Genomic DNA, 19,406 nt, shown 5'->3' with positions numbered 1-19,406 from the left:
TAAATGCAGAAATGTTATATATCTTTAACTAGATGACAATATCCACACATGCATATTAGTGGAGCAGCAATAGAGCACAGATTTGGCTTAATTTGTTACTAGCAAAATTCACAGATAATAGGAAACATGTGAACTTTAGCTGGGATAATACTATTAATATTATAATATTAGAAAATGTCTCAAACTTCCAAATTCAGTACATGTTTTGTTTATTTTGTTGTGTTTATTTTGATACTGCATTTAACAGGTAAAAGGATAATTATTCACCAGACAGACAGACAGACAGACAGACAGACGGTGCACTTTCAATAACCCTTCCGGATATAGCTGCATGGAGACCAGAGAGGAAATCAAACACCAAGGCCACAGGTAGTGAAAAACATATTTAGAGCCACTGAAACGGAACTGTAAATGTGTAATCTGACGACTGTGGTCCCTACAGCCTAGTACTTTGACCCCAATACAGCAAGCTATCATCGACACAAACACCTGAGACCAAACAGGACCACCGAGTCCTTTCCTGTCACACTCTGATATCTGGTCACCCAGCTGGAAGTCAGGGGTTAAGGCCTGTCGAACAAAGCGGTGCCAAAACAGTCCACCAACCCGGCTTACACCGGTCAAACATCACATTAGCCCTGATAAGCAAGTTGTGAAGTGACTGAGTTGGTTAACATCACCTCATGACTGCTTCTCCTCGCCTGCTCTGAGAGAAGTTTTCTTCAAAGGGAACTGTTTTGATATTCCAGTTTGTGAATGATCCACAACAGGGTTACCTCCTGCCAGCGCTTCATGACTGCCAACAGAGGAACAGAAAAATCTGCTTACTTCAAACTAAGTCAAACAACTCAAAACATGGGCAGCAATTCTGAAGGTTCCTCAAAAGGGGACTTTGGCTTATCTTATACAGTGGACATGTTCTGGCAGCAGCACAAGAAAACAGGCGCTGAAGAATGAGCTGCACATAATGAGCCTCTGACAAAGAGTTGGTGTGAACTGCAGCACGGCCTCTGAGCACAAGTGGCCCCAGCACAAATGAAGGAAATTCTTCACTGTATGGCTACGTCCTTTTGTCCTTGATGGCTGCTACGCTGCACTGAAAATAACTATTCACAAAATCAAAGGGAGATGAGGATCCTGAACCTTTCAAAACGTTGAATTACAAATTGTAGTTAGGAGAATGAAACTGCCAGAAGAGAACTGAAGAGCTGACTGTGTGATGCAGCACAGTTCTCTCGACCTCATATTGGATCCTTAGTACCAAGTTATACAAAGTGTGCTACAGCTTTACTGATTTTAAATCCAAACGAAATCAAGTCTAAAATGAACCCAATCACACATCACACATAAACAAAAACACATGAAATCTTGTGAAATCTGGTTTCATATGACATTGTCAGCTTTCTTAACAGAGGTGCTGTCTTCTGCCTAGGGAAAGGAACTTCTTCTGACACTGACTGAAAATAATGTTATGCTCAAAATGATGCATGAAAAACACTCAGTTTACCTTTACAACAAAGTTCATCAGATTTTTTTGAGACTCCAGTAATGGGCAAGTAAATACATTAATAATTTGTGCTCTCATGCATTTTTGGAGTCCTTTTATGCATTCATTATAGAGCTAACAGTAGAGAATATACTAAAATTGAGGAGAGAGTAATGGGAACAAGCAACAAAGAACTGAATAAGGGAGACAATGGTGGATACAGAGGTTCTTGGGTAGCCCACAACAATGATTTTTTTTAAAGAACTGTATCTTTAGGGGTTAACTGAAAGTAAAGAGTTGCTCATTTGGAGCAAGACAGATTACATGGTGTGTGTCCAAGACCACTTGGCCATCAACACCAACCAACGCCTCTACATTTATTATTCAACATTTTTAAGTTGCTACAAATGAACAAAATAAGCCTAAATAATTCCGTCACTGTTTGCATTCTAACAGTCTCAACTCAAACTGCACTGGATTCATTCAAAGTCAAGCAAAATGAAATGTATCATCGTTTACCATCTGCTTTTTCAAAGATCAGTGAGCCATGCAGGTATGACGTGTCCCGGATGACTGTGTTTACCTTATGTTTGGACATTCATGTATTATTCTGATCTTTACAGAACTGAGAGCAACTACAATATCTCTGTGATCAGGCTACAATGAAGTCAAACCATAACAGATCCCCACGGGACATGACGTCATATTTGGCTTGTTGCAGCTTCAGCTTGTTGAGGTTACCAGCGTAACGAAAACAGAGCCCAGGTGCATTTCACAAGCAAGGAAGTTGTAAGCTACCATCACAGAGGCAAAAACACAGGAAGTCCCCCGGACCAGACACAAGCTCTCGGCTAGATGCGTCAAACGCCTACAGCTATGGAAGTGTGTGACCTTACAGAGGAAATACTTTAAAAGGAATTACAGACGCACGACTCATGTTCAGTTCACTTCCTAAACCTCCTATATTACAGAAAACCATGAACGTCGCAAGTTTTTTGTCATATTTTGCAGCTGCCAAAAATTTGGGAAAAACATACATTGTAAAGAAGAAGTGATAATGATAATGATTTTTCTGATTTTCTGTGATGAAAGAAGATAAACAATGTGCTCAAATGTTTTTGTTTTTTTTATAAAACACCATCAGATGACTTGTCTCAAAGCACTCTGCGTAGTTTTGCGGGTATCAAAGCACAACACTAAGAATATAAATTAGCAAAAAGGACCATTTTCAATCTAAAATGAGCAAGTGTTTCCCACCCATCACATCATGTATTTGACTCCTATTTGTTCCCCACAACAGTAAAAGAAAATGCACCATCAATATGTATTTGTCAGTGGAAAAGTCTTGTACTTCAATCATACTAACTGAACAGAATTGACAAAATTACATAATATGCAATTGAATTCAAACAAACATAGTAAGTCTGTTACCTTTGTTTTGTTGACCATTTTCTGAAGACACAAGCTGACTTGCTCGTGGGGATTTTCTCCACCGTCAGAGGGGATCTCTGTGAAACCAGCTGCCACCGTACATTCATTTCCTCTACCTACATTTGAAAACAAGAAAAACAATTGAAGCAGTGCAGGGGGCTGTCAATCAAGCAGTTGTACAGTAGGCAACGTGCGTGTGTATGTTTGTGTGCATGCAAGTGGGTGTGCATTCATATTTATTCATCTCTGCCTCATTTAATTTACATCTCGCTGAGAACTGCATCATGAAACTGTAAATAACCAACATTCTTAAACCAGTCATCACCTCACTTTTATAGGAGAGAGAGAGTTGGATAACAGACTATTCACCTCAACAAAATTGATTCAAATGGTATATTCTTTAAAAAGGAGTACGCATAGATGTAGACTCTAATCATATCAGGTTTCATATATTGTTAAACTATTACATTAACTTGGCTTCAAATGTCAGAGAAAATAATTAATAAAAATGGTATGTATGTTTTTAGCTCACATGAACGGTACAATCTGTTATCTGAATGTCATGAAATCAGCCTCATTACCACCAAAATTCAAAACACTGCTACTAACATTAAAGTTAGAATCATTTACACCAGTAGCTTTTTTTTTTTTTTTTTTTTTAAAGAAAAGTAAAGAAGATTAAATTATAGTCTAGTCAAATGAACATATCAATAATGGATTTCCTTCAATAACTCTGTCCACTTTATATCTTCTTATCCTGTTCAGGGTCTTGGGGGTCAGCAGGCCTCAGCATGAATTGAACGAGATGTATGGTATACCCCTGGACAGGTGGCCAGTCACATACTGACAAACAAATGCATATCTACAGGAAAACAGAGCCTCTAATTCAAATAGCTTGAATGTCTTTGTATTGTGGGAGAAAACCAGAAACCAGAGGAAACACACTGATACATCTTAATCTCCACAGGCTGCACATGTGTTTGTGTAGCTCATATTCATAATCTAAATTAAGATTTAGGCCTCTAAAAGCCAAACAGACACACATTATATTACATAAGTAAACATTTAATAAGGCCCCATTTCCTAATGTTGAAATAATTTCTTTATTTTTCTTGTTGACATGTGACATCCAAATATTAATATTCACTGTTAGAAGACTAGCTCGAGGGAATAAATCCACAAATTCCCTGAAACAATAATTATACTGCACGCACACACACGCAAGCGCGCACACACACACACACACACACACAGTAAGATTCGTTTTGTTCAGTTCATAATGAAGAAGGCAAATTAAGAAAAAACAAAAAAACGTGTGTGTTCCATCATACGCTTAGCTACTCACTTTCCAAGGTATGAGAACGGGCACTGACATCAGAGTTTTTCTGTAGCTCCGGTACCGTGTTATCCATTAACATTGTTGATTGAACTGATGTAGACACTCTCCTCTTTTTTACTGTATCACTTGTTGTACCTGTGCTTGTAAAGGGCAAGACGCTTTGTCTTCGCCTTTTAGCCACAAGTGTTGCATTAGCACGTGAGCTATTAAGAGATTCTTTAACATCCTGTTGTGGATGACTTCGAGGCTCACTGCCTGCATCCGACTGCTGATCAGGATTTTTGCCCGTCTGAGTTTCCTCCAGTTTCCTCTTCTTTTTACTGTTAGTTTCAGACCCAATGCTTTCACTTCTTCTGTGTTTTCTCTCCTTTTGGACAGAGCCCAACTCAAAAGGAACCTGAATGTCTCTCTGCACAGGAAGATTTGGCGAAAGAGCTCTGTTTGACTTCCGTTGACAGTTAGCTGGGGAGAAATAGTCCTCAAACACATGGTCATCTCCAGTGGAATCTGAAGCAGCAGTTTTAGAGTCACCCGATAGAGTGAAAGATCGCACCAAGGAAGAAAGTGACAGTCTGGCTCGTTTAAGTGTTTTCTGTTCCACTTTCTGTGATGGAGCAGCCACTTTTGACAGTTCCACTGCAGCAACAGCTAACTTTGCCTGTGACAAGTGGCAGCTAGAGGAGTTTTCAGTGTCAGAGACAAAATTAGTCTTAGTCTCTGTAAAGGATTTAGCAGCTTTCATTTTTCCAGTTCCCTTTTCAGATTTGTTAGGCGATAAGCTTGATGATTTTATCTGTAAAAGCCTTTTTTCCTTCTTTAAGTTCTTGTTGCTGTCAGATCTCCTATCCTGGCAAGGAATTTCTAATAAATCTACAGATTTTTGTTTCTCTGACTTTTTTCTCACCAAAGTCCTTCTCAGCTTTTTTTGTCTATTCCCTTTTTCATCTTCTTTGTCAGTGAACTCCGGACAAATCAGAGGACTTTTAATCTGTTTTGGCACATCACTGCAGGGTGACAGCCAAGGCTTCACAGTGGCATTCTTGTGGCGTTGTTCAAGATGGCCATGGTCAGTTACAACACGGTGTATTCTCCCTTCTTCCTTATCAGGAGAGTATGCTGGTTCAGCAGCAGAAGCACTGGAATCATCATCTGACTGGTCATCTATATCAAGGAAAAAAGAATTATTATTTTGACACACAGCTATTCTTGCCATTCTCCCCACTGAGTCTCAGGAAGAGCCATACATTGCCGCTGACATCTTGAGAGTGGGTGTCAAGGCACCACCTGAAGCTCAACAAGAACAACATTCAGCTTGTGTTTCTCTCGGAGAAAGGGTTCCCTCACTATTGACAGTCACCAAACTGTCGGAGAGTGAGGGAACTTGGAAACATTGCAACTAAAGCCCTGAATTAAATAACTTAAACCACTGAACATGCTAGAGTTATTTTTTGAAAAAAGGGATACATTCCTAATCACAGCTGACAAGTAGCTCTTGCTTGGTTTTAATTCATTTGTTGTAAGATGCTTAGGACAAAAGCATCTGCCAGATGAATGTAATGTCATGTACTATTTTTCCTAGGAGCAGTCAGATCAAATTAGGGAAAAACATGAGTAATTACTGCACATCCAGTAGACTCCAGTGGGGTGCAAATGTTGCTCTTTTTCCGCTGGACACAGGAGTAAAGACAACTAACAACATACATATTAGAGAAAAACAAAGTGGAAAAAAAAGGGCACAGTTACTTTTGCCTACTAGGTATATCGCTAGGACTCTGTTTATTCATTTTTATCTCTAATCTGCAGTGTTTTAAATCTTTTTTTAAATTTTCTTTTACCGTTTTCAAAAATACAGCTCCTTCTTTTGAGTTTGAGCAAAAATAAGTAAGCAGACTGATGCCAAAGCTCTTAGTCCAAATACAACTGCCATCTTGGATTTCAACACATGGGCTCATCTGGCTTCTTCTTCTTGCATCACCTGCCAGCTTTTGCTCAATAACAAGAAGATCAAACCATATTTCCTTACACATTAATTTCAAGACAGTTGGTGTGCTCCCAAGGGAAGGTTTCAGCCCAGTGGAGGAACAGGATTCAACCATTTGTGAAGCTGAAAGACAGTGACATGTATGTGAGATTTTGGTGATTGAAAAGAGTATTACATTTATGTTATAGTACGAATATTTTGAAGACTTTTTCAATTAATCTGCCTGTGAATCTGCTGCACGTACCTGTGGGTGAGAGGTTTTCCCGTTTCTGTTTCATGTCTTTCAAACGCTGTGCCATGTAATCTGATCTTTTCAACCCAGGGCTATAGACTATTCCACTCTCTTCATCAATAATGATGGGCGACACATCTGTAACTGTGGATAACAATAATTGTGAAATCAAGAGCTGTCCATTGGTTTGGAGAAGTTACTAAAAAGGTCCAATAATGTTTTACCTAGAGGTTGCTTTGGCACCAAGTCTTTCATCATCTTGTCTAATTTTTTCCTCATGCGTCTGTTATTTTCGGGTGTCCTCTCTGGAGAATCTTTTGGCTGCATGCAACGATGCTATGTGAACCAAATACAAACAATGTGTTCAATAGGAAGTAAATACATGCAATTTCAACATTTCACTTCAAAAATCCCTTCAATTAAAGCCCAGCTAACTTAGAAAAGCTGAACAGTGGAGAGACTGCAACATCATGTCAGAAAAACCTCAGTAAGTGTAGAGCAGGATGGAAGTATGCATTAGCTCTTGTATCAGAACATGTTTAAGTTGAAATCACAAGCTCATACATCTTGAAAAACAGGAGCCCAAAACTGATTTCTAATGACAGTTTAAACTGGGACATCAATTTTTCATGTAAATCTGACTGGACTCACTTTTTTGTTCTTCATTACTGGGTTGGTTTCATCTATGGCTGGATACAAATCTTCATCGACACGCACACCATCATCATAACATCTGGACACCCCACAACAACATTATGTCAATTTAATAACAATGTCATTAACATATGATAGAACTGTGGAGGTTAAATAACGAAGAGAGCACAACTTGAGCACAACAACAGTGTTTTTCTCACCTGCCTATCCAGAGAACAGAGACAATCTTCACATCACTTTTCTTGGCTTTCCTCCATGTAGCCGGATGACCATTGCTGAAGACAACATGTGTGACTTGTTTATTGAATGTTTTTGATACCTGGAAAAGAAAAGGCATTTTAAGTTTTGTAAAATATACACACATACAACCTGTAATTACAGTTATTGGTGTACAATCTTGTGAAAATATGTTTATGTGTACTGTGGTCTCACCTGAGCTCCCATTTCCTGCAGCTGCTGAACAAATGGTTTTGAATAGTTTGCTGTTTTGTCTGATGACCACACATCAACATAGGCAACAACATCTGTGGACACATTGAACAGAGGTCATAAACCATAAGTCTAAATGTTTAGCATTAAGCAACTGCAGTATAACTAGGTGATGTACAATACCTTTCAGGACTGAACTGTTAGTTGTGGTCATCACTGGCCTCTTAAGCTTCAAGATTCACCTACAAATCCAAAGAAGATGCTTTCTCACAAGGCATGGAAGGACAGTGTTCACAATCCACAGGAATTTATCTCACTTTGACTACTTTTCAAATGCTTGTGAATCACAACAAACAGCACAAGACAGTGAATCAGTGACAAGATTAGGGCTGCAAATCAGAGCTATTTTTCAATTCAATTTTGGTAAGTAAATTTAATCAGCCCAAAGCGATGTCCTAATACTACTGAAGTGTGTAATTATCAGGCATTAATAATAAAACTGTAAACTAAGACTCTAATAGTATGAATAGATAAGATAGAGAAAAACAGGAAGCTGTGCCAACCAGTCATTTACAGGGATTTGACAATTCCTATCAAAATAAGTGAAGACACAGGCCTCTGATCTAAAGCTTCTCAGCTTGTTACAACCTGTAATGCCACAGAACTGGAAACTGGCTGGTTTCTGAAACTATGACATTGGTTTTTTTTCTTCTGTAGGGACCATTACGATGTGTCTACCAGCATCTAACTACAGCTTCAAAACACATTACTTCGTTACTGTCTAGTGTTAATGTTAGCAAGCTAACTAACCTCCCCTAGCTCCGCCAATCGTGAAATGAGTAATGTTATCGCGCATATGAGTAGCATAACGTTACACAATTTGTGTTACTGTGTAACGTTCAATATAAAACAACAGGGACGTCAACTTACATAGACCAAAATATATCAACACGCTAATAACGCTAATGTTGACGCAATTTCACCGTTAGTTACGCTACGGGAGCTACTATATTAGCGAGCTAACTGACCTGGGGGCTCTTAGCATTGTGCTGGTGTGGCTAACTTGGGTAATTACTTCCGTAATATGCTGACATTGTCATTTACACATGTTTTGACTGTTGGCAGTACAAGTGCATGAATGCAAATAGAAACGAGTCATTTTTAGTATTTGTCTTGCACTTACTTTATGCGGATGTCAGGTTAAAATTGCGCAGTTTCCAACAATACTTAACTACAGTGTTCATATGTTCGCGCGTGCATTTTGTGGTGCAATGCATTCTGGGACAATCGCCCATCATTGGCTGATAGATCACGGCGTCACCTCCAACCCAGAAACGCAACAAGGGAACGTGGTACCGTCCCTTCGAAGGTCCCTAATAAGTGTGCATCAGTTTAAACGTTTCCTGTCTGCGAATGAATTCATCTTTCAGAGGTATCATCTGTCTCTTCTTTGCAGAGTAGCACGAAACTCTTTAAAAATGAGTCTTAATTTACAGAAAATGTAATGGAAATCTTGCTCATAATAGGCCAAACGTCAAATAAAAGGCTTTGTTGTGTGTGTTGGATTCTGGCCAAACCAGAGATGATGTGTAGCCTAATTTTCATGTGCAACAATCTTCTTTAAGTCTGCCAGGTATTTAAACCAAATGTTAAACAAATTCAAATGTCTTCCCAGGCCTCAAGTAGACGCGGCTGTCAGGACTGAAGTTGAACTTACTCAATATGGGACCATGCTGAGAGATCAAGGTGACTTTTCAGTTTTTTTAACTGTGCAAATTCATGTTTTAAAAACTACAAGTTATCAATTGAACACAGCCTCGTGTTCACTGGTAAAATATTTAAAACGTGTATGTTTTCTTCCTACTTCTTCAGATAACACATTTTCATTATGGACAGAGACTGCCTGAGATGAGTCAAACCATATCCTATTCAATATGCAATATGTATTTGGCGGTCTTTACAAGTTTGATTTGACAAACTTCATATAGTCTCAAGCATTTATTAATTCTAATTTGTCTCACTTTCTGTTTCAACCCCCCCCCCCATGTTTCAAAGGAAGCAATTTGTCTTATAATGTCTGATTCGGAAAAGAGAATAAGGCATTTGAGGAAGCAGTTTAAAAACAAATCAAGCTTCTCTTTGTACTAGTTTGATTAGTCTGTCTAGTTTGTCTTCATTGGCCTATGGTCTCACACAGACAGTAGTGGGCAAACAACGTGTATACAGGTTTTCACTGTCTTAGATGATATTTGAGAACTTGGTGAATCGCCATAGCCATCCCTCCCTGTGCCAGGCTTACAGACGAACACATTTGAATACCCATAAAAGCCATGTGTAAACACAATTGATGTTGTTTATATATTTATTAAACTTGTCCAAAGCCAATTTAAAAATTAACAGTGTAATAAACTGTCATCAGTACTGTTCACATTAATCACAAAACAGAATACACCTTGTGATTTCCTCTCACACACCGATTTCACAGCACAAATTCCATCAATACAAAAGAGGTAACGTAAAAATGTAAGAAATACACCAAACGCATAACATTTATAAAAGAAAATTTAAAACATGTCTGTCTAGTTTGTCACAAAATCCACCTTTGTTACTTTTCAGTACAACATACAGTTCTATCACAAACTAAATGAAAGGCCCACATGTGGGAAAGTCTTTTAGTAGTTCGTTGGTCCACCACAAGCCTTAAAAAACAGCATCAATGTCATCAAGTCTCGTAAACTCTACTGTGGAGATTAACACCTTTATTCTGAAAGATATTCCCCCAGTTGATCTGTCATGAATAAAGCCTGCCCACTGCCAAATATGAAGGCATCTGCATTTGTTCGGTTTCTGCAGTGGTTTATTCATTGTCACAGTATGCAGCTTGTATCGAGAGTATGGCTTCAATACTTCGTATAAAATATTTGGAAAAACATTTTGCTTTGTATTAAATTTTCAACAACATTTGCTGGCATCATCTCTCTAAAGTCTCAGTTTAATTGACATCCAGAAGGGCACTGTCAGTGTAAAATGGTAAAATATGTTAATTTCTTGTATCTTTGCCGCATGAAGGCAGTATTTGTAGTGCAGAGCTATTCAACTGGCGGCCCATTTAACAACTTAACTCTGGCCCAATTTATTAGTAGGCTTATTGGCCAGTGGGTTAGTTATGTCTGTTGCCAAGCAAATATATACTCTTATTTCATTAAAAAGCTTTAACCCAGGCTGTTTATGCAAGAGGAACTTAGGAGAGTTAAACTGACAACCTACTCTAAGGTAAAATATATATATATAACTATCCCTTTACAGGCCCTTTGGCACTTCACTTGTTTTGACTTAATAAAAATAGTTGAATAGGCCTGCTGTAATGGATATTATATTACATGCCATGTATGATTAGTATGAAGTATCTAATTGGGACACAGCAACATAATTAGTCTAAAATTACAAATTTTTCACTTCTTCTTTCTCTTGAAACTTTTTTAACATCAACACAGTCTTTTTAAAAACTCAGAGCTACTTCAGAAAAAATATAAACCGACATTGTACTTCACACTTTACTTTAAACTGTTGACCAGCCATAAACAGAGTTAGGTCCTCCACCTGTACAACTTTACAGTATGAGATGACATCAGTTTGACTTCTCACAGCAGAGTCAGACAGAGTTGCTCCTGCAGGTGAGAGGCGCCGAGGTGCGGGACACTTCCATGTGCACGGTGGACATGGGGAAACGCTCACACTCTTCTTCTACTGGGCTGCAGCGGCAGTGCAGGAGCACCTCTCTCACCTCTTGCCGGAAGTTGGAGTTGAGGAAGCCGTAGATGATGGGGTTGATGCAGGTGGATGACATGGCCAGCAGGTGGCAGAGGGAGAACAGCAGGTTGTGGTGGCAGATGGGCAGAGCCTCCTGGTACCAGTCTGACACCACGTTGAAGATGGTGAGCGGCAGCCAGCAGAGAGCAAAGGCCGTGATGAGGGCGACCAGCATGATGTTTATGCGGCGGCTGTGGGACATGCGCTGACTCTCTGGGGTCCTGGTGCGGTCCAGCATTTCTTTGCGGTGGCGAAGGCGGACAAAAACTCGAACGTAACAGAGCAGGACCAACGTCAGTGGACCACAGTACTGGAAGAGCAGGAGCCATGTGGTGTAAGCGAGCCTGTGCTGCTGGGATGGCCAGTGCTCCAGACAGGCCTCCATATGTGGAGAGGCGGGGTTGTAAGAAAAGAGGTTGCGGGGTGTATTTGGCAGCAGAGATGAGTTTTTTGATGCGTAGGAAACAGGTTGAGGTGGAGATGCATTGAAATAGGCCTGAGGAGAAGCTTGGTGATAGAGTGGAGTGGGCAGGATCGGCATTACGTTAGTATAGGGCTCATTTGTGAGGAGCTGAAAGGCTAAGAAAGGTGAGGAGGTGAAGCAGGCCAGAATCCAAATGAGAACCAGCACGCTGTAGGCCTGGGGAATGCTCGGTTTCCACCCAGATGGATTGATGATGAGCTGATGTCTTTCCAGAGCGATGAACACCAGCGACAGCACAGACACGGTCACAGACATACACTGGATGAACGGCACCAGCCGGCATAACAGCGACCCGAACACCCAATGGTCCATCAGCGTGTATATGACAGTGAAGGGGAGGCAGAAGACACACACAAGGATGTCAGAGAATGACAGGTTGCAAATGAAAATGCTGGTGACATTGACTTTTTCTCTGCGACGGGCAATGATGCAGATGAGGCCAATGTTCCCCAGCAGCCCCAGCAACATTGTTATGCTGTACCACACTACAAGGAATCCCGTGAGGACAGGAGACATATGGCACTGATCATTGTGCCCCAGAACAGCGAGGTCTGACAGGAGCTGGGTCTTATTCCCCAACCACTCCTGCACAGACTCATAGCTGGTTCTCCCCTCTTCCAACGTTAGGGAATGTGCAGAGGTGGAGCTGTTGAAGGGCAGCGGCAGAGCTGTCGTCGAAGGAGAAGACTGGTTCGTGTTGCCACTTAAGGACATCTCACCAGGACTTGAGTGTCAGCAGCCGCCAGCGTCAAAGTGTCCATCCCCAGCCCTCTGAAGACATGCATCTGAGACAAAAGAGAGAGAGAAAAATGATCCACTTGCAAGACAGTCTGTGTTTTAGGTGGAATGATCAGTTGAAGGAGAAGTCATCCTGTTGTTCTAAGAGAAGGGTGAAGGAAAGTGGATCCTGTGGCTGAGGAGGAATGATGGGGAGGTGAGATGCAATGTGTGAGGATTTTTTTCTATTTAAGGCACTGTGAGATGGAGTTCAAGAAAGCGTTGTCATTACAAGAGGCCCTTATGTTTTATTTTCAGCCGCGCTAGTGGAATGGCTTTGTGCGGCAATGTCCGTTTATTTGTCAGTTGGTCAGTTCGCCACTTCGGTTCAGACTGAACCATCTCAAAAGATGTCAAATGGCTGGATTGCCATGAGCTCTGATTAGGGCATTGTATTTCCCCCTCGGGATGATTTGCAATGGCTTCTCCGTTAGTGCCATCATGAGGTCAACATTTTAATTAATTTACTGTTTGACCAACTAGTTCACAACCAAAATACCTACAAAACTAATGATTGCCATGAGCCTCGACTGCACTCTGTGCAAATAAGAAAACGGTACCATGCTAAACTAAGATGGTGAACATGGTAAACGTTAAACATCACCATGTTAGCATTGTCACTGGGAGCGTGTTAGCATGCAGATGTTAGCTGACAGTCATTATCTACTCCCACCCATGTCAAGGTCAAGTTTTGTAGTCCACAAAACATTGTGCTTAACGTGCAAATTATGAAAGAAATTTCACACACATTCAACAGGATTATGAAGAAGCAATTACATTTTATATCCTTAGGATCAAAGGTCGGCTTCACTATGACATCATCATTTTCAGAAAAAAAGCACTTTACTGGCCATTATTCAAGGCCATAACTCTAGAACAGAAGGGGAGATTGTGACCATATTTCACACGGGTTCGGATATTGAACTGCTGACACTAATCTTGGCTGCCCACCTTGAAACTGGTGATTGATCGTGCCGATTCTATGTGCTGCCTGGTTGAGGATGTGAAGCATCAACATTTCACAGTTTGCTGCCATTTCTTGAGATTTCTTCAGATTCATTGGCTAGGCAGGTGAACACATTTTAGGTTGGTTCTTTGTTTCTCTAAAACAAGCACATTGATTTTGCTGATATTGATCTTCAGGGAACTGAACACCATGTGACGAGTTCAGTTCTCCGTGTTAAAATAGTCTCTCAGTGAAGACAGCATGTTTCTCACTGGAATCAAGCATGTCAACATAGTGATCATTTCCATTTTGCCCAGAACTACACTTAATACCTTTGGTTCCTTCGAAGATTTACTACGTACATTATATGTGTCCGGGCAGGCTTGAATGTAAACTGCAGCTTGACTCGTGCAACACTGCAGTTGCACTCAATAGCATCATCTTTTCTTGGTCTTTTCTCATCTTCTTTACCCATCTGAAGAACTCACACTTGTCAGTTCTCCTCCCTCATATGAATCCTCCAGTCAGGTTTCAAGACTGAACATAATAGCTTAATGACAATAAAATTACTATGCATACAATCGGGCAGACATTCGTCTGCTTTGCACACACACACAATAAACGGCGTAGTACGTCAGAGTGAAAGGGCACGACTTTGTCAGAATCCTAAAAATGGATTCCAGCTCTCTCCCCTGAAACCTCTGCCATGTGCTGTGAAAACCAGCAAAGGAAATGAGCCTGTCATTTTTCATTAAAGGCACGCACGCTGAGCTATCAGTCACTTCACACTGCATCATTACTAACCAACTCTGTCAGTGTGTTGACTGAGCTGCAGGCAGGGTGGCACAGCATTGATCATGCTTTGTTCAGGGAGGAAAGACAAGTGTAGTGTCACCAGCAAGCAGATGTAACAAACAGCTGTAATGGAGGGTGGAGGCATAAACACCAGCAGGGTAAAGAAAAAAAGAAGTGGGGGGAATGCCCCAGTAAGAGGTAAATCTGAACTTGTCATGTTACAGTGAACTGACGCTGCACACCCAGAGAGTAGGCATTGTGATTGTCCCCATCTTGAGCAGAATTTCCGCAGGAATAGGGACACTGTGACCTGGCACCGTTCTGTCCATCATATTCTTCTTTTCTGCCTCAGTGAAGTGTCCTCCATCTCGGTCAAAATACTGTTCTCTGACAGGGAAAATGAGAGAGTGGCGGGAGGTCATTCTCCACGGGTCAGATTCACCTTGAGTCTCTTTATTGTGTTTTTCTGAGAGCAGATGTACTACGCAGTAATGGATTGTCATGAATAAACCTTATAATGCATTGCATCGCCTCTCAAAAGTCTCCTATAGATTAAATATGTCGTCAGACTGCAAGAAGATTTCACATGTTTCTAATCTGCCAGAGATTCCCTTTGGAAACTTAATGAGTGTGATGAGAGTTTTAGATTTTAAGGAATGAGCAGTTCTTGAGGGCGGGATTTTGAGTGCTTTTAAGCCTGTAATGACACACACTGTTATACAGACATGTGTGCTAGATAGAAGCTAAGCATCCATATTCCCCTCCGTGCAGAGTCACTGCTATTAAATGTGTATATTTAAAGATTATAGTGTTCCCCTCTCATTACATTTTTACTAAAAATAAATAAAACCCTGTTTTTACTACAGCTTTACACCAGACCGCTAAATATTATTCCACTTACCCTGGAATCTGTCATTCTAAATCAATTTTGTAAAAATGCAAACAAACAAACAACAAACAGTATTCCTACAAGCTCAGTCAGTGTCCCTATTCAGAAACAATTTTCCTCTCTCCTCCTGCCTGCACGAGGGGGAGCAAGATAACAGGCAGCAGGCACTGTAGTGTGCTCGACCTGAGATGATTATCCGAGCCTCATTATTCTCTGCTTGTGGATGACACCTCCCAAGACATCATTATTTCAAATACAACATTTCAACACATTAGATCAAATAATAAAATAAATAAGCCACAGATTTTTCCTGTTTACCTCAATTTTTTGGCTAAAATTGGACAAATGTTCACAGACATGCCTCCCGTGGACCGCTATTGTTTGAATGCATCATGCATAAAACACTTGCAGTTGTACAGATAGCACACCTGCGTGTCTGCCAGGCTACAAGCTGACAGTGAAGGAACAACAGCATACATTTCAAATACTGACAAACATCATTGCTGTACACAACAGATCGTTATTGTGCGTAAAAAATAAATCACTCACGTGGTGGGCTGGACGGGTATGGTGTCTCTGTGATGCCGAGATGAGAGAGAAAGCGATGCTCTGGACAGGTGTGAATCCACAGAGACGAGAGTTGGAAAAAGGAGCTGAACATCACAACAAGGAGAGGGTTTCTGACAGAGACAGCCCCCGTATTACTGGGCTGCTGGAGCCCTCTGAGCACTGAGCTCTGCTGTCACACAGTGGTGCATTTATTCAATTACATCATGAAAGTGACACCTGCTGAATGTGTTGTTACAGACGTAAGACACTGAGAGAAAAAGCATTTTAAAGCAGTTACATTTTTATTGTCAGAGAAGCGTAACACATGACAAGTGAGACAAACAACAACGTTGATCAGCCTTTGTTTATTGGTAATTTACTGTATGTACACACCATAGATAAGTTGATCAAATGGGAAACGTATAAAAGACGTATTGCCAGTTTAGACTCCAGTTGTCGCTGACGTGTCGAGGTCAATTCGTGGTGTATTTAAGTGAGGATACAATCTTTTGTCTTGTCTGACTTCAACACCGCCTTGGCAGTGCAGGCCTGCTTATTTACAACCAGCTCACACTCCTCAGGGATTTCTACTGTGGATGCATCAGGTAACCTGGGAGCCAAAAAGACAGAAAATTAATCCAAGATTAGTAAGAGAGACATAAAATGGTCTTCACAAAATGATCTTTGCCAAAATCAGGGACGGGACAAGAATAATAAAGGATGGGAGAAGGGTCAGAAGGGGGAGGATATTGCAATTTTTCTCTTAGCTTAGAAGATGAAGAAGGGTAGTCTTTGTTTTGTTGGAGGGCTGGAGGGTGTTTTATTATCACATTTATATGATATTTCAGACTTCCTGAAAAGAGATGGGCCCTCATGTGACCCTTCCAGTGTAGAAGAAATATGATCAGTTCATTAGTGCACACTGAATTTGTGCTTCAAACAAAAATCAGCTGTGAATGAATAACATACGTTGGTGTGAGGGAACACATATTTGAATATTTGATCGTATGATCTAGGGCTCACTTGTCTGCAAGAAATGAGTCTTTGGCTGCTGCTTCAAAGCGCACATGTTCATGTGTGCCAGGTGGTGGTTTAATCATGATGGGTATATGATTGCACACATGCAAATATTGATTTAAGATTTTGTGAGTGGTGGGTGTACAGGTTGCATGGTGCTGAGGGCCAAAACTGTCAAAAATGAAAAAATTAACAAACAATATATATATATATTGTATATATATAATTAGTGTACCATTAAATGCTTATAAAAGTTATATTACAAAGAAAGTTGGCATTAATTAATTTATAAAATGTCACATAAGTTGATATTTCTGTTTGCTTCTGTATTTATTCACCTTTGAATGAATTACTTTATTTATTTACTTTTCCATTTAATATATTTGTTTTAGCGAATAATTGATAATATATAATATATATAGTAATAATGATTACTATATACATTTATATATATAGTAAACACATTTATGTAATTAACACATTTATTTAATTCTGCTTCATTGTGCAAATGAGGGGGCTGTCATTCAAAGTGTGTCATGGGGAGGGTCCAAAGAAAACATTTATAACACTTTTTGAAAAGAGTACAGCATTAGTTTCACAGTCCCTCAGAGAAAGATTGAACTAAACATTTTAATGTAATGAATCAAAGCATGAAGTGAAATCTTACTGGTTGCAGCAGCTCAGGCCGTCCGTCGTACAAGAGCACGATATGCAGTCTCTCATCCAATTAGTGCCAAAAGCATGCTGCTGTCCATCCTTATCCACACACCCTGTGAATAAATAAAACCACGAGAGCCGTTGACCCTTTTTATCAAGCCAAATTTGGGGCAGTTACCAACTGTGTGAGTGTGTCAATGTGTGTATAAAGGTGTGGTTTTGAGATTTTGAGTCAGCTGGCAGGCGGACAGGTGTTATCTGTCCGCCTGCCAGCTGACACCAGCTGGGTGTGAATATAATAAATGATCAAATGCTAATTTGTACAACTTGTGTCAAGCATAGCAGAGAGAGCTTTCCACTCCACCATCTGCTGCTATGCTGCTTCTATGATCATGCAGACTCACCCGTGGGAGGGTTTTTCAAATCTTTGATCACTAACTGCTCAAAGAAGCAGTCAGAGTGACACAGGACAACCAGTCCCAACAGGCAAACAAACACGTGGAGAGAAGCCTGAAAGAGTAGATAACAGACATCAGTAAACCAACCACCAACATCACCCAAAACACAATTCTAAAGGATAAATTCACCTAAAAATGTAACTTTTTTCATCTGTCTACACAATCCTATGCTGATGGAAAGTCAGGTGAAGTTTTGTAGTCCACAAAGCATTTATGGAGCTACAGAGGAAAATAGCGTTCCAGCATTCTCCTGAACAGCTGAAGGGGGGGAACCGACAGCTTGTCTGACATAAGTCTCCAGAAGCCCAGCAATCTCAAATTGGTTTTAAAAGATGTTATTTACACTCTTTTTGAAGTCAAAATATTTACTGTAGCTGCTGAACTATCAGCTGTCTATCAATTAGGGATCTCAGGGTTTCCGGAGACTTGGTTCACACTGGACAGCCTGTTTGGAGCCATTTTTTATTTATTTTTTCCAGTTGTTTTTTGTGCACTTTAAAAGTAAGTCTCCATTTACTTCAGTTGTTCAGGAGTGAAACAAAAAATTACAAAACTCCAGAACTGTTTTGTGGACTTTGAGACTTCACCCGGCTGTCATTAGCATGAGGGTGATTAGAATGTGATTTTTGTGTAAACATGTCCTTTAAGACCTCCTATACATTGAAAGGCAGTGAGCAGATTTATTCATGCCTTTGTTGTCTCATAATGGTTACAGAAACAACAGACAATCCTTTTATATATCCTTTATGAGACTAAAAACCTCAAAGGAAGATTTTTGGTTTTTTACTTTTAGTGTCAGCAGGTTACAGCATCATAACTCTGCATATATGCCATTATTATATTATTATTATTATTTTGTATTTTCTATTGTTATTATTATATACATTATTAAAATAGGATTTGGTATTATGCAAAAGAACATTTTAAGACACCTTTTAATCTGCAACATGCTACATTTGAGTTTTATTTATTTAATCTGTAAAATATTGTATAAGGACTCACAGTTTACACTGAGCAAGAAAGGCTTGACTAGTCCATCCGAGGTAACACCGCTGACATTATGTACCACTTGGTTTGACTTACTGATTGATCTGTTGCCAACACCAACCACTATAATGATAAAGAAATTAATGATAACAAACGGAATGGTGCAGTCTGCCAAAATGGAACCTTATAATTTGAATGTAATTGTAGATCTAAAGATCCAATTTTAGTTACATGTGTGGCAGTAAAATATAAAGCTCAATCTGACAGAGGTATTTAAAGTCTACTCTACTCATATCTAAACCTATATAGCATTTCTTATATTAAAATAAGTTCAACTACAACTTAAGACCCAAGTTCACAAAAAGAAAAGGCCGTTTCCTTGTTCTTAGTTTGACAAATTCATGTAAAGTACATACCATCTTCAGATGTGACCTGGCCAAACAGGTTGCTGATGTGTGTTGAGCGCTCTCCACCGAGGACTTTAT

The 19,406-nt window shown here is 40.0% G+C and overlaps 3 protein-coding genes across 8 annotated transcripts in view; all 3 read right to left on the bottom strand.

Annotated features, from left to right (window-relative positions):
* The window catches only part of mcph1 (microcephalin 1), a 31,882-nt gene extending 23,045 nt beyond the window's left edge, over positions 1-8,837 (bottom strand). For 4 of the 5 annotated variants that reach the window (XM_030441413.1, XM_030441415.1, XM_030441416.1 and 1 more), the window contains exons 1-10: positions 8,736-8,837; positions 7,736-7,794; positions 7,556-7,647; positions 7,324-7,442; positions 7,121-7,202; positions 6,694-6,805; positions 6,482-6,613; positions 6,280-6,360; positions 4,263-5,417; positions 2,918-3,033 (exon numbers count right to left, since the gene is read on the bottom strand). In XM_030441413.1, the coding sequence (XP_030297273.1) occupies positions 2,918-3,033; positions 4,263-5,417; positions 6,280-6,360; positions 6,482-6,613; positions 6,694-6,805; positions 7,121-7,202; positions 7,324-7,442; positions 7,556-7,647; positions 7,736-7,766 (1,920 nt within the window). In that variant the 5' untranslated portion in view covers positions 7,767-7,794; positions 8,736-8,837. Of the gene's footprint in view, positions 1-2,917; positions 3,034-4,262; positions 5,418-6,279; positions 6,361-6,481; positions 6,614-6,693; positions 6,806-7,120; positions 7,203-7,323; positions 7,443-7,555; positions 7,648-7,735; positions 7,795-8,482; positions 8,594-8,735 lie in introns of those variants that run through there. The other variant, XM_030441414.1, reaches the window with a different exon arrangement.
* A 1,059-nt stretch (positions 8,838-9,896) lies between these two features.
* LOC115596380 (neuropeptide Y receptor type 4-like) lies at positions 9,897-16,021 on the bottom strand. Of its 2 annotated transcripts, none has more exons than XM_030441439.1 (2): positions 15,803-16,021; positions 9,897-12,617 (listed from the first exon to the last, which is right to left on the bottom strand). In XM_030441439.1, exon 2 carries the CDS (start codon positions 12,558-12,560, stop codon positions 11,205-11,207), a length of 1,356 nt encoding a protein of 451 aa, XP_030297299.1. In that variant the 5' UTR covers positions 12,561-12,617; positions 15,803-16,021; the 3' UTR covers positions 9,897-11,204. The 2 variants fall into 2 exon arrangements, with proteins under 2 accessions (XP_030297299.1, XP_030297298.1); XM_030441438.1 differs by having other exon boundaries at positions 9,897-12,631; positions 15,803-16,018.
* Positions 16,022-16,148: 127 nt separating this feature from the next.
* Positions 16,149-19,395, bottom strand: msmb (microseminoprotein beta). Its single transcript, XM_030441508.1, has 4 exons — positions 19,338-19,395; positions 17,881-17,986; positions 17,487-17,589; positions 16,149-16,412 (listed from the first exon to the last, which is right to left on the bottom strand). The coding sequence occupies exons 1-4, from the start codon at positions 19,338-19,340 to the stop codon at positions 16,292-16,294; spliced, it is 333 nt and encodes a 110-aa protein (XP_030297368.1). The 5' UTR covers positions 19,341-19,395; the 3' UTR covers positions 16,149-16,291.
* Between the last annotated feature and the right edge of the window lie 11 nt (positions 19,396-19,406).

The sequence above is a fragment of the Sparus aurata genome, chromosome 15 (genome assembly GCF_900880675.1).
Source record: "Sparus aurata chromosome 15, fSpaAur1.1, whole genome shotgun sequence".
Taxonomy (NCBI): domain Eukaryota; kingdom Metazoa; phylum Chordata; class Actinopteri; order Spariformes; family Sparidae; genus Sparus; species Sparus aurata.
Note: the sequence above shows the minus strand (reverse complement) of the source record. Positions and strands in the feature narration are given on the sequence as shown.